Source organism: Ostrea edulis, chromosome 3, assembly GCF_947568905.1.
Source record: "Ostrea edulis chromosome 3, xbOstEdul1.1, whole genome shotgun sequence".
Classification (NCBI taxonomy): domain Eukaryota; kingdom Metazoa; phylum Mollusca; class Bivalvia; order Ostreida; family Ostreidae; genus Ostrea; species Ostrea edulis.
This window is the reverse complement of record NC_079166.1, coordinates 78,641,144-78,656,738: the sequence shown is the minus strand read 5'-3', so window position 1 is coordinate 78,656,738 and position 15,595 is coordinate 78,641,144. Positions and strand designations below refer to the sequence as shown.

The 15,595-nt window shown below is 34.1% G+C and overlaps 2 protein-coding genes across 5 annotated transcripts in view; one reads left to right on the top strand and one right to left on the bottom strand.

Annotated features, from left to right (window-relative positions):
• The window catches only part of LOC130052906 (T-complex protein 1 subunit beta-like), a 36,656-nt gene extending 29,079 nt beyond the window's left edge, over positions 1-7,577 (top strand). Inside the window, exon 16 of one of the 2 annotated variants that reach the window (XM_056159104.1) lies at positions 7,063-7,577. In XM_056159104.1, the coding sequence (XP_056015079.1) occupies positions 7,063-7,067 (5 nt within the window). In that variant the 3' untranslated portion in view covers positions 7,068-7,577. Of the gene's footprint in view, positions 1-154; positions 3,115-7,062 lie in introns of those variants that run through there. The other variant, XM_056159103.1, reaches the window with a different exon arrangement.
• LOC125676208 (uncharacterized) overlaps positions 1-15,595 on the bottom strand; it is a 441,312-nt gene that overhangs the window by 254,822 nt on the left and 170,895 nt on the right. The window contains exon 19 of one of the 3 annotated variants that reach the window (XR_008801283.1): positions 342-7,373. The exons of the other annotated variants lie outside the window; for them this stretch is intronic. The gene's annotated coding sequence lies outside the window, so the exon portion shown is untranslated. Of the gene's footprint in view, positions 1-341; positions 7,374-15,595 lie in introns of those variants that run through there. 3 annotated transcript variants of the gene reach the window in all.

The window sequence follows — 15,595 nt, the reverse complement described above, 5'->3', positions numbered from 1 at the left end:
CAATATTCAACCAATCATTTTCTGTCTTTAGATCTGTAGTAACTTATTTTCTGTTTTTAGATCTGTAGCGATTTATTTTCTGGGATTTATTTTCGATCTCTAAATTTCTAATGCTTTATTTTCTATGTAATGACCTATTTGGATTTATTTTTAGATATGGTTGAAGGTGAAGTAGGAGACATGGAGAAGCGTGGAATCACTGAATCCTTTCAAGTGAAGCGCCAAGTATTAATGAGTGCATCAGAGGCTGCAGAAATGATTCTACGTGTGGATGACATCATAAAATCCGCTCCAAGACCTCGACAACCAGACCACAGACATCATTGAAATAATTAAGACAATTTATGATTATATACGTTTATTAGTGACTTGTAAATCCTTGAATTTTAGAACAAAAACATGAATATCAAAGCAAGCATGTGAGTCATTTTGTACTGTAATAAAGTTTTGACATTTCCCATTGTTTCGATGTCATATTCAGAGCTCGAAGTAATTACTGGTCTGGGACCAGTAAATTATAGATTTTGGCTAGTGCTTTGTAAAGAGTATGTGCCTTTGGGAATACGGTAGTGAATTTAAATACTTATCAAAATTCCTCATCGATCGTGTTAGTCAATATTAGATGATGGAATGCAGGTTTTATCGCATGCAAAATATAATTTCTTGATTTCACTCTTGTTAAATTGTACTATGAAGTAACGCAATGTAAATAAATCCACGCAGGTTTGTAAGTGAAGTATATATATACAGTCAGCAATCCTCCGACAATTCCTCTGCATTCACACAAAAGGGTGACGTAAAGGTCACAGGAGGGGCTCTGATTAAGATTAAACTTTTCTTCAGATAGAATAATATCTTTTCCAACTATTCAGGGCAAAAAGCCAAAATGTACTCGATTGATTGTTTGGTAATTACATCTATTATTAGCCTAGTTGGGCAATGTTTTGTTTGGTCGCTTTAGCTATGTCAGAAATGAAATTAAATTAATATACATGTAATACTATAAAGATACTAATTTTTCAGGTGTCTTTAGATTTTTCGTATTTAAAGGCATTCAGAGAAATTTTGTAAAATAGTGAATTTCAAAGTATTTTCATCTAAATCATTGTAAATACCAAATTTTGAGATTTTGCTGGTTACAATGGCAGCTTGAATAAACAATAAACTGGGCCTAATCATGAAAATGTTTCATCATTATGAAATTTAGGAAAAATGTTTTCCTATTTAATAGTCCTAAGGGACTGTAAAATTTATCAATGGACCAATAAAAAATAAAAATGATAGCCCAACTGACCTTTGAATAAAATAATTTCGAGCCCTGTATATTGATTGATCGACCATGGCCACATGCTGTATCTTTGCGACATCTCCAAAATTAACAATCATACATTGTGCATATAAATCGATGAATTAATGTTAAATATTCTTGTAACAGGATTTACAGTGTTATTGTAAGGGTAAACTAGTCAAATTTCGACAAGTAGGTCAATTTCGACCCTCGCTGAAAAAGCCTAATATGATATGTACCATGGATGATTAAAAATAGTGGCAAAGGCATCACATCCTGGAATGTATATCTGATCCCGTTCTGACTAAGGCCGAAACAAATAATCAATAGTTTCACAGGTCCAGAATTTGATGAACGGGCAATGTTTGTTTTTTTGTTTGTTTGTTTTTTTATTTTATTTTCCCATTATTCTTAAACATTTCCACGCAAGCGAGCATGCATTCAATTATCTGATTAAAAATATGCTTACAACTTTATTAAAACCTTCTGAAAGTTTTACATAAAAATATATATCGAGTTATCTTATCTACTTAAAGAAATCAAATAGGAAAAAAAATATACTCAAAACGTGGTACCTTTTCAACCGATGCTGTGGTGGCTAAGAAACTATTGTTTGAATTGTTGGGCATAATTGATAGATTATCATCCCCGCTCGCCCCTCAAAAAAGAGCCCACCCCATTTTTTTATTTTCGCGAAATCATGATTTCAAATTAACTTGCTTCCCAGTGACGTGAGTGAATGATTAAAGTTACAGAATGTTGATTTTATATCTTCTACCAAGGATTCTTTGAATGTTAACTTGATTAACACTCTGTGTGATGCCTTTTGTCATTTTTTTTTTCGGGGAAATAAAAAAATAAAATTCCCCTACTCGCCCCATATTTTTAGTGACCCCAGATGATAATCTACTAGTTCAGTTGAATTGGTCTAATACATGTACTCCAGTTTTTCAAGCTTTCAATTGATCAAATAGTGACTTTCACATTATACACTTGTCTTTGGATATCACATTTATATTCACATCTTGTACATGAAACATTCAAGCAATTTTAACATCAAAGGTATAGGTTTCATTCTGTTGATTATGTTTCTACAGTTGTTATACAAGTACTTCAAGAATTAGATATCACTGCTACTTTTCCGTGTGTTTTTCCCCAAGAAAATTTCAGTTATCAAATTGAATTTGGTCGAAATCACTCTACTTCTTTTCCTTTAAAGGAATAAATTTCACCACTTGAATTCCAAACTGTAGCTAGATCTAACTCTACTCGTCATATTCTTGGATTTCTAGATACATTCAGAAAATAATGAGTTCTGCATTTTTACAGTATGAAACAATCTTACATTATTATATCCCAATGTCTTATTAAAAGCAATGTCTGAATTTCAATTTCAAATCCAGAACCCTCGCCTTATTGATTTGTATCATTATTTAATACATTGCTGGATGACCCCAATCCATTAAAAGATATTCATTTTGATATACTAAAGTACTAATGAAATTTTAATAATATGTTGATTTTGTGTTTGAATCCCTGAATTAAATGCTATTGTGGTTGAAATTAATTGACTTGTATCTTGCCATATATTTCGTAGATACATTTGTGTTGTTTCGGACATTTTCCGTAGGAAACTGCGAAAACTAAATGGTTAATTATTCCCAGATCTGAACATAAGTGGGGGCCATGTGATGATGGAACAAAATAAATACTCGGACCCTCAAAGTCAACTAAACTCAAGTACTTGGTTGAAATTTGACCAGTTTACCCTGCATGTAATGTATTGTTGTACTATGAAAGAACAATAAAACTTCTTGGATGAATTACTTAAGGCATGCATATATGAAAATATAATATAAAAATGTTGATATCAATTGATATATAGAGTCCATATATATATATATATATATATATATATATATATATATATATAGCTTTACTAAAGGTCTTCGTGTATCCTTTTTTTAAAAAAAATTACCTATACTTTTACCGATCATTGCGAAAAGTAATTATATATATATATATATATATATATATATATATATATATATATATATATATATATATATCGAAGATCATAAATCTGCTATCTACAGTGTCATGGGACATACATTGATGCCTAAAGTTGTATGTTGATATCTTTGTTCGTAAATTGATATCTAAGGTCAGATATTGATACAAGGTCGTACATTGAAATCTAATATAATGATACATTGATTTCTAAGGTGCACTGATACCCACGTTAATATGTTGAATCCGTACATTGATATCTAAGATCGTACATTGATATTTAAAATCATACAATTATACCTAATGTTAAGCATTGATATCTAAGATTATACATTGATATCTAACGTCATACACAAATATTTAAAGTAAGATATTTACATTGTAAGATGATATACTGCTATCTAAAATCATGCATTGATATCCAATACCCTACATTGGTATTTAAAGTAATACATTGATATATAAGATCATACATTGACATCTAGGATCATATAATGATATAGAAGATTATATATTGATATCTAAGATCACACATTGATATCTAAGATCACAAATTAATATTTAAGATCATGCATTGCAGGGGCTGATCCAAAGGGATCCAGAGGTCGGGCTTCCCCTTTTTGTCAGAAAATGTGTTAAATGGCAAAAAGAACACATTTTGAGGGTGGAACTCCCCCTTTTGAAAACCGAAATTAATGCTAGAACCCTCAGCCCCCTGTTACAATAAAATCCTGGATCTACCCCTGCATTAATATATAAGGTGGTACATATCTAAGATCATACATTGATATCTTTTTGGAGATTTTGGGTTGCAATAATCAAATACATTTAATAAAATCAAATCTTAAAGAATAAAGGTATTTTCTACTCATTATATAACGATACAAGTTTTCATTGTTTACGCCTTTTTCATAAAATGAGTAGAATTCACTTTACCATGTACATTCAAAGTAAGTTATCAAACCTGGAAAAAAAGCTCAACATGCATATACAGGGGAAACAACATTTTCAAAACAAATCAATTTTTCTTGCAATATACATAAATACATAAACAAAATGAACGATTTTGTAAAACAAAAACCCACCAATATATACATGTATAATAAACAAACTATTTGGATAAAAAATGAAATGGTAATGTTAGTAGTGACATCTACAAACGTTTCAGTGCTATGTTATATAATCAAACTTGTAGATAAAGATAAAAGAAGCTAATCAGCTTCACAGCTCATGCTAGAAATGTCAATTCCTCCCGTAAAACAGTAAATACTCATCACTAACTCACCGTGACTAAGCACAAAATAGGTTTGACAAACTTGAATCTAAACGGTAGACAACTCTTTGCATTTTAAAAGCTTTTTTCTGCACTACATACGGCTACTTGCATATTAAATTGATTACTGTAACTCGTGTTTATTTTTAGTTTTTTATCCACTACATACGGCTACTTGCATATTAAATTAATTACTGTAACACGTGTTTATTTTTAGTTTTTTAGCTGGACTAAGTGAAGGTACTAAATATACAGTGAATGTTGAACCCTGTTCTCTACATGTTTTAATCTTGTGCTTCCTAAGGAAGAGTGACTGTCAAAGAGTGTTATATAATATACACAAATAAAACAATGGATTCGTCAGAGCCAAGAGTACATACTGTGTTCAACTTGTATTTACTCCATATGTTGTTTTCTCGCGTATTTGATATACAATCTATTGAGTGCTGATGGCTATTGATAATGAATACATTAAAATAGGTTTGCAATATATTCCAATTGAATCATGGTGACTCTTGAGAAGTACTTTAATTAGGATATATTTACTGAATGTTCCTTTGTAGAATTGGAGTCCATTTGATGACCTTTATAGGCGTGTATGGATTTTTTGAATTCTTAAAACATCTCTTTTATGTTGCTATATAGATATACGCCTTTAAAAGTGAGACTACATGATTTGCACCAAATACAGACAGTGTATACCGAATATCCAATATTTACACGGTATATAGACAGTTTACAGCGAATATATACAGTTTACACCGAATACAGACTGTCTACACTGAATAGAGATAGTTTGAACAGAATATAGACATCTTACACCGAATATAGATGTTTACACCGAATAAACACAGTTTACACCAAATATAGACAGTTTGTAAAACCGAATATAGACAGTTTACATTAAATCCGAATAACATCCTCAGAAATCCATGACAAGATTTTCATTCAATGGAGACCAATCAAACGCTATTCAATTTTACTACATTTTTACCCTAAAACGGAACAATTAGTTTAAAGAAAACTACGCTATACATTTGAAAGCATTTTTGGGTTTTTGTTTTGTTGTTGTTTTTGTTTGCTACTTTGTGTCTGCTAATAGGTTATGCTTTTCTCTACAGATGATGAACTACTAAAAGAAAACAATTATGAGGCAAGGATTAAATATCGAAACTGTACATGAATAACAAACATTTATCATTGGCAAAGGCATTTGTTCGGTAGTAACTTCGAAGGCAAATGTAGCTCTACCATCAGTTTTAAACTAGAAATGTGTCCAAAATCAATACAAACAAAACAAATCAAAAACAAGACACAACAATTCAGTAATTGCATGTACATGTATATACAGACATAATTTGCCACTTTCCTTACATATATCGACAATTCAATATATTTACAAGTACTAAAATTTAGTGAAAACATTTACACGCAATTTCTGCTAACTTTCATTTACTTTGACAAATGTACATGCAAGCATATCTTACATTGATCATCATATGATTCCTAGAAAAGGCCAATGCAAACATTCATATAAAAAAATTGAAATGATGATGCTAGTGCTCTGGCTTCCGGTCATTGTATTTCACTACTCTCAGTATGGACTACATACGAATATCAAGATCTAAATGTACAACATAATGCATCATAATGTACACCACAACAAAACATACCGACATTGTTGTCTATAATAGATTGACATCAGCTAGCTACACACTACAAGATTCAATAGTAAAATAGATACAGTGTACCTAACACTAACATTTACAACGGGCACCTGTTTGAATAATGAGTTTTGCTATGTTTTAAACAGGGAAAAAAAGTTAGCAACGATTTCTTGCGAATATGTGACTGCGTCGTAAATAAAACGCCTATATTTCGAAAGGATTTTGAAGCCCAACCTTTAAACTTTAGTGTATCCCGTGGGGATCCGGGTTAGAATAGATCCTCAATACTCCATTGCTTGCCGTAAGAAGCGACAAAATGGGGAGGTCCTTCGGATGAGATCGCGAAATCGCAAAAACCGAGGCACTGTCACAGCAGATGTGGCACTAATAAAGATTACTCCCTGCTCAAAGGCCGTAAGTGCCGAGCATGGACCTAAATTGTATAACATTTCACCGACATTGCCGACGTCTCTAAATGAGTGAACTATTTTCGAAAGGGATGTTAAACAATATTCAATCAATTAATAATGCGAATAATTTAGTTACAGATGTATTCGCTGGTAAAAACGTCCATTATACACAAGCATTCTTGTTGACTGCTCTTTTTTTTTTTTTTTTTTTTTTTTTTTTTTTTTTTTTTTTACATATAATAATCTATTGCAAAAACAAATAAAAGATCAAACTATATACACTATAATGCTAGACTGCAGTCATTCAATTAGATTGATTATTGAATTAACCAACCTACAACATATTTACATACGTACTTCCGCCTTCACAGTGTAGTATCTACTGCATCAGTTCATTTCTTCTTCTTTTTCCAGAATAGCCTTCTTTGCTCGATTAAACACATCCCAGTTCACGCCTGCACCAGTATCTCTTTCTGCGTCCTGTAGGGATTTCTCCAAGTTCTCTAATGTTGCTGCAGGACCACGTTTGCGTTTCCATGTGAGAAGGATGTTGTGCACCACAGTACTCATGGAAGTAGGATTTTCCCTCTTCAATCTATCTATCTCCACTTGTGATAATCCCAAGCAGGTGGCAATCAATTCCATATCATTTCCAATCACCTTGTTGAACTTCGACAGATCTTTCTCAGATAAAACCGTGATGTTTGTCTCGTCAATGGATAAGCCTGCAAGTATTAAGATGCATACAAAGATTCGCAAAATATACATGTAACTGCTATACAATGTTAAGTACTACATTTTCACTCATGTAAATAAAAAAAAAAGCTATTTCCGCCAGCTCGTGCAGAACTCACATTGACTTATGTAAAATTTCTATGTGGAGCTGTTTGTGTATACCTGCTTTGTACTTACAGAAATACACATTGAAAATGGACATTAACGGTAAACTGACAACTCAACCATATGACAAACGGGATGATTTCAGCTTCTCCATCGTCAACTTCCCATATTTATGTAGCAATATTCCATTATCACCTGCATATGGTGTTTATATATCTCAACTGATTCGATATGCAAGAGCTTGTTCTGCGTATAGTCAGTTTTTAAATCGAGGTAAGCTACTGACAAACAAGTTGATGGTACAGGGGTTTGAACAGTCTCGATTGAAGTCAGCATTTCGCAAATTATATGGTCGTTATAACGATCGAGTTCGTCAATACAACCTATCATTGGAACAAATGCTGCCTGACCTGTTTCATACAGATTGTTAAACTGTTCTTGGCACACTGATTCTGACTGCGGATAACTCCGTTTGCCTAATTAGAATATACGGCTCATGGCGGATGTGACAACTCAACAGGGGATGCTTACTCCCCCTAGGCACCTGATCCCACCTCTGGTGTGTCCAGGGGTCCATGTTTGCCCAACTATCTATTTGTATTGCTTATAGAAGTTATGAGATTGATCACTGCTCGTTATCTTCACCTTGCATGTTTGAGTAAAGAAAAGGTGTATTTTTTTTTCTATATTGACGTCGCCGGTAAGTGAACAAAATTCATGCGGTAGTCACTGTAGAATTTTGAGCAGGTTTCACATTCTGATAATGTGAAAATTGCTTGCTACTTCAGAGGTTTTACTACAACTGAAAACGAAATAAGCAATGTACATTGAATTTGTTTTACATTGTTACAAAAGCGGAATGCTAAATTCCGCGCGTTCACGTGGAAAAACAAATCGCAGTCGGTATAACATAAATATATTGTTGATTCATTGAAAAGAATCATTTTAAATATACTGTGCAAATTTGTTGATCAAAATACTTCCACAGGTAATGGAAATGGGGAAAACAAAACAAGGTTAGAATAAATTTTGCTACTGTGGAGGAATTGAAAACATTACCATCAGTTGGTGAAGAAACAGTTAAAAATATTGTTTTTAGAGTCCTTCATGCTAATATCACAGCTGAAAACTTAGCCACAATAAAATTTGTCAATGAGAGCAAAGAATTGTTAGAATTGATGGATTTTGAACCGAATTCAGATTTGATAATACGGATGAAAATGATGTTAAACATGAATCAACAAACAAAACAACTTATTGGTAATGTTGAAGAAATGTTGAATGCTACAAATGACATTGCAAATGAAAAACTGGGTCTTACACATCACTAAAATACTGAAGGGCCCTTTTTGCTAGGAGCGGCTCATATAAGACAGATAGCTAACAGGTGCCGGGGGGGGGGGGTTTAAAATAGAAACAGTTGACCTTGAGCAATCCCAACTCTTGGGTTTTCAACTTGATAAATCACAAGGTGAAAGACATCGGCTTCCTTTGAAGAAGAAGAAGAAGAAGAAGAGAAACATTTAGAGAAGATGCAGAAAGCTGATGTAAGAGAACAACATATGTCAGAATGGGCATCGTCTCCTGTGTTGATGAGAAAAAGGGATGGTAGTGTGAGATGGTGTTGATTGTAGGTTGTAGAACAAAGTAACCAAGGCAGATCTCTTTCCTTTGCCCTTCATTAAAGAACATATTGCTGCTTTAACTGATAACATGTGGTTTTCAAAATTGACAAATTATAGGAAGATGATGACAAATGTAAGATATTGCTTACAATCAAATGGGGGTTATTTTAGTTTTCGTTTGACAAACGCAACAACCACCTCGCGAGTCATAAATCTGGCTCTCATGGGGTTAGATTTAAAAACAGTTTTAGCTTTTCTTGATGAAGCATTAATTTTGAGTTAGAGGTTTGAAAATCATTTTTAAAATTCAGCAGATATTCTGCACAGATTTAGGGAATATGGCATCAAGTTAATGGCTAAGAAATGCGATCTTTTTAGCACCTTGACAGAACAGTAGGACGAAATGACAAGATAATAGGTGAGTGTTTTCTTCATACAATGGAGAGATGACAAGTTATTGACTATACAAAAGATGTTGAGCGTTTTTGCAGATTCACCAACTTTCACAAAATTTATTAAAGATGTAGAAAATTCGTTACCACTCTACCCTTTTGCATTTAGAAACAAGTTTCATTGGGAACAAGAACATCAGGATGCCTTTAAGAAGTTACTGTTCGTAGTGCTCCTGAACTTACTATACCCCAAAATATGGCAGAATGCTGCATGATACTTGTAAAAAATACGGGTATGTTGTTAAACCCTATCAACTGCCATGCGGAGGATGTCCTTATTGCACAAAAAAAATCAAGAGTGGAGTAAGTGTATTGATCCTGTTGATAACGCTGTTCCCTTAGCGAAGTCAATGTTTAAAGTATAGCAAGTCAAGGTACTGTTAATTCTCACATGTTGGATAGTTGGATATACCAGGAAAGAAATCAATGATGAGCAGAGTACATGAAAGGATGAACAACTCAAGTTGGTTTTCAGTTGGCTTGAAAAACAAGAAGAGCCAAGTGAGGATGAACTGTTCCTAATTAGTTCAGCAAATAAACACTATCGCATTAATGCAGAGTTATTCTTCTTAATACCAATATAAACACTATCGCATTAATGCAGAGTTATTCTTCTTAATACCAATATAAACACTATCGCATTAATGCAGAGTTATTCTTCTTATTAATGCAGAGTTATTCTTCTTAATACCAATAGCTTGAAGGACATCTTGAGAATGTCCCATTTTCTGCTTTCATGTGTTCATGAAGGTCAAGGTAGAATCGCTAACAGACGATTTTACTGTTACAATATGTTAACATATTTCAGACAGTTTGTTGTTTCTCTTCGTTCTTTTTGTACCAGAAACAAGAACCCAAACAGGACATTTACGTGGAAATTGATATCATACCATGCAGGTGCGCCAATGTAGCGTGTACATTTGGATTTTATGGAACCATTTCTACATACTTTTAAACAGAGTGCTTACATATTGATGATGGTGGAGCAATTTATCAAATGGGTAGAATGTGTGCAATTACCAAATCGATCAGTTGAAGAAACAGCAAGGGCAGCAATGAACCACTTATGTCATTTTGTGTTCCTTGCCAAATTTTCACAAATAGAGGTTCCAGCTTTGAAAGTAACCTGTTCAACAACGCTGTGAAAGATTACATATTTACAAAGCAAGAACAACAGCTTTTTAGACCTTCTGCAAATGCGTAGAGCGTTTTAATACAACCCTTATAGATGTTGTGAGATGTTTGTCAGCAGGTCTATAACACATTGGGATGAGTACTTGTCACACTTGGCCAATGCTATACCATCCTCAGTGAATCGAAGTACAGGATTTACACCAAATATATTGATGCTAGGAAGGGAAATTAATAGTCCAGTATATTGAATTTTTCCGGCTCCAGATCCAAGTGAAACAAGAAATTATGAACAGCATGGCAAAGACCCAGTGGACAAGAGGCCCAGGGGCCTTATAGGTCACCTGAGTATCATGTAACAACCTTCCAATGTTTGAATTAGGTTTGTGTTTAAATATAAGAATTTTACTTTTGGATGGAAGAAACATTGAATAGCTATGTGGTCATAAAGTACACGTGTCATTTTTATGTTCAATTAATAATCCTTTTTAAAAAACCTAGGTCTGAGACATCATAAAGAAAGGGGTTATTTACTCCTTAGATAAAACCAATATAAGAAGATTTTCAAAGAATTTCTACATTTTCACTATATGACCAATAGAGTCCCACCCTAACACAATTTTGGTAGAGGGCTCAACGCTCATTATAATTATACCCATAGTTTGGCTTCTTGATGTCCAGGAGTAAAGAAGAATATTTTTTTTAAAAATTACACTCATTTTGATGGTTTTTGCAGTCAACAGAAGATTTTCAAAGAAATATTGCATTTTCACTATATAATCAATCAGTCCCGCCTTTGCACCAGAACCCCTGTCCCAGGGGCCATAAATTCAGTTTTGAAAGAAGCATCTTTGATCATAATTATCATACTATTAGTTTGTCTACTTAATACCCAGCAGCAGAGGAGAAGATTTTCAAAGAATTAAAATGCATTTTCACTATATGATCAATAGGGCCCCACCCTAATACCAGAACCCCTGACCCAGGGGCCATGAATTTCACAATTTTGAAAGAGGCATCCTTGCTCATTATAACCATGCTATTGGTTTGTCTACGTAATACCCAAGGACAGAGAAGAAGATTTTCAGAGAAATAAAGCATTTTCACTATATGACTTATGGAGCCCCACCCTAGCACCAGAACCCCTGATCCAGGGGCCATGAATTTCATAATTTTTAAAAAGGCATCCTTGCTCATCATTACCATACTATTAGTTTGTCTACTTAATACCCAGAGACAGATAAGAAGATTTTCAAAGAATTTCTACATTTTCACTATATGACCAATAGAGCCACACCCTAACACATGAACCCCTGCCCCAGGGGCCATGAATTTCACAATTTTGGTAGAGGGTTCAACGTTCATTATAATCATACCCACAGTTGGCTTCTTGATGTCCAGGAGTAAAGAAGTAGATTTGTTTAAATTACACTCATTTTGATGGTTTTTGCCCCACCCCTCAGGCCCCAGGGGGGCAGGGACCACGAATTTCACAATTTTTGTTCCCCTCCATCCACAGATGCTATATGCCAAAATTGGTTGAAATTGGTTCAGGGGTTTCAGAGAAGAAGCTGAAAATGTTCAAATGTTAACGCACGACGCACGACGAACGACGACGGACAAAAACAGATAGCAATAGGTCACCTGAATGAATTCAGGTGACCTAATAAAATGCTGTCTGACGTGTTTCATACCGATTGTTAGACGTCCGTGGCACACTGATTTTGACTACGGACAACTCCGTTTATCTGATCAGAATATAGGGGCCATGGCGGGTGTGACTGGTCGACAGAGGATGCTTACTCCTCCTAGGCACCTGGTCCCACTTCTGGTATGGTCAGGGGTCCATGTTTGCCTAACTCTCTATTTTGTACTGGTTATGGGATTTATGAGATTGATCACTGTTCATTATCTTCACCTTTCATCATTCATAATTCTAAAATATTTAGCAAGGTTAACGTTTTTTGACAGACTGGGCAAAAACAGTTCCCCATACTGACTAACACGGATGCATGAAAATTAAATCAAAACAGCTTATGAACATTTTCATTTTGATATGATTAAGTGCAGTCCTATTGGTCTTTAAAACGAATTCTTTTAATTTCTTGTATATTCCCTTACCAGGCCTTCATTTCCGATTTTGGTCCCACTCTACCTCTGGAGCCCCTGGATTTAACACACTTGCAAATGTGCACTATCCTAAGGTGATTGGATATCAATATGGCCAATCATGACCAAGATGTTCTTAAAAGGATTTTCAAAGACGTTTCTCTACATATTCCCATTTAACATTTGTATGTCCTATTATGGCACCATCCAACCCCAGACGTATTGATTTGATCAAACATTAATCTGCACTTCTTAGGGATGTTGGTACATACTAATACGATTATCCACGGTCCGCCTTTCTCGAGAAGAAAATTTTAAAGATTTCTCCATATATCTCCATGTAAAACTTGGATTCACCATAGTGTCCCCACCTTACCCCGGTACCATAATTGAACAAACTGGAATCTGTACTACCTGGAAAGGCTTGCATCATGTTATAAATAATCATGCCCTATTGTTAAAGATATTCTTGAATTTTTTCCCCTATATATCCCCATGTAGAAATTGATCTCCTACTTTGGTCCCAACCAACCCCCGGGACCATGATTTGAATAAATTTGAATCTACACGATGTCATGAATTTTTTGTAAGTATCTGTATCAACTTGTCTGGACCAGTTGTTCTTAAGCACATATTTTAAATCACCTTAAATTTGAATGTTCGTGATTAGCTCCCCTTTTCAGAGATCATGGCCCTTAATTAAAAACAAATCTTGACCCACCCACCCCCCCTTTACCCAAGGATCATTTGTGTTAGGAATGTTTGGAATTGGTTTAGAGGTTTATGAGACGATGCAACATTTCCCCTACAAAGTCTTAATTATCTCCACTTCAAAAAGAGCCTGATACTTCATTGTAACAGACTTGAATTATCCTTGCCACAGCATGCTTTGTGACAAGTTTGGTTTAAATTGACCCTGTTCTTCTTCAGAAAAGTGTAAAATGTTAAAAACGTAAGGACAGATGTCGGATAAAAGCTCACTTGAGTTTTCATGAGCTAATTGAGAGATAAGAGGATTGATTACCTATTGAGAAATGTGTGAGAGATAATTCGTATTCATATCTTTTTTATCATGTATCAGTTATATTCCAACGTAAAATCAGGGTCGGACTAGAAAGGAGGTATCTACTTATTATGACCAGATTTTTAACGAAGTCCTCTAAACATTCTTATAACTATATACTATATATAATGGATGAGCAAGGCATTGTGTATTATTATTGTTACACGCAGATTGAGGGAAACTTAGAGGTATTCTTCACTTCAAGACTGACAAACAAACATATCGCATTAAGGGATGTGACTGTGTCATTAGCGATTGATCATGTCAACTTGTTCCATAACGCATTGGTGCTGTTGTTATGTATGGCAATTAAATGATAAAATTCTACCAATAAGAGGCGCTATAATATAAGCGGTCGATGAAATATCATGCTTTCCAATCGCTTCGAGAATGAAAATCCCTAGATGTTTATAATGAATTCTTATTGGCATGTCAAGTTAGAAAAACTTGAACTCAGGGTAGAGTGCACACACAATATTTGAAAGAGGCAAAGACACGATTGGAGCTGAAAATTTTCAGATTATGTATTTCCATTTTCAAGGTATAAAATGCTTATTTAAGGAATTTCTAATGCCTAATAAGCAAACATTTGAATGTCAGTTATCAAAATACATGGGGGATTGCTTGAATATTGTTTAACGTCCCTCTCGAGAATATTTCACTCATATGGAGATGTCACCACTGCCGGTGAAGGACTGCAAAACTTAGGCCTATGCTCGGCGCCGATGGCCATTGAGCAAGGAGGGATATAATACATGATTGATTACCTATTTTATGTAATAATTGATCTGTGTTGCTTATGATAAATCAAGTTTAATTGAATATTTTTTTGGTGAAAAATGGTCATGTTAAGAAACACTGTGGCTCAATAACAAGCGTTGCGATCGCAATTTTTCTTATTAATTTCCCGATTCTCCTTCAATGTAGAAATCGAAAATATACTTGATTACTTCCCCCAAAAATGACAATACTCCAAATATCAGGCGCGAATCTCTTTAACATATTATTTTCTATTAGGCAATATTTATATGTTAACAAAAACATTCACAAGTCTTGTTTACATAACAAAGAATTGTGAGTGCTGAATCTCACTTGTAACTCAACAACTGGTACTCAAATTTGGTTGAACATTGAGAAAATTTAGTTAAGCAATGAAAATGGAAAAAAATGAAATTGTTCAGCTCAAATCGTGCACATATCCTATTAAGGAGATTCTTCCAAGATAATAACACAAATGTATATTTTGCTGTCATACCTCAATAAAGGAGCATCATAGAGTGGTTATCATTATCTATTTTATCACTCTGAATAAAGTCAGCATTACCCCTAATATTAGCATTAAAATCACTATTCCTTTATATACAAGAGTCTCTAAGTGACTGAGATAATGCCAGCATCATTCTTTTCATAGAATATGGTATCTTCTAGAGGCAAATCATTTTGGAAATCAATATATTTTTGATAATTCTAATATTTTTTCTATAGGTTTCTTAAAGACATAATGAAATTGATAATTATACCATCTAAAGAAAATGTCATCAATAACTTTGTAAATAAATGCGTTCATGGGGGAATATTAATAAATACATTTATAACCATGTGTGTTATTTCATAGACACAATTGATAATTACAGGTAGTAAATCTAAAACCTACCATACACGGGGACCACTCAGGTGTGAAGCCACACGGAATAACAATTACAAAATTACAGGTAGTAAGTCTAAAA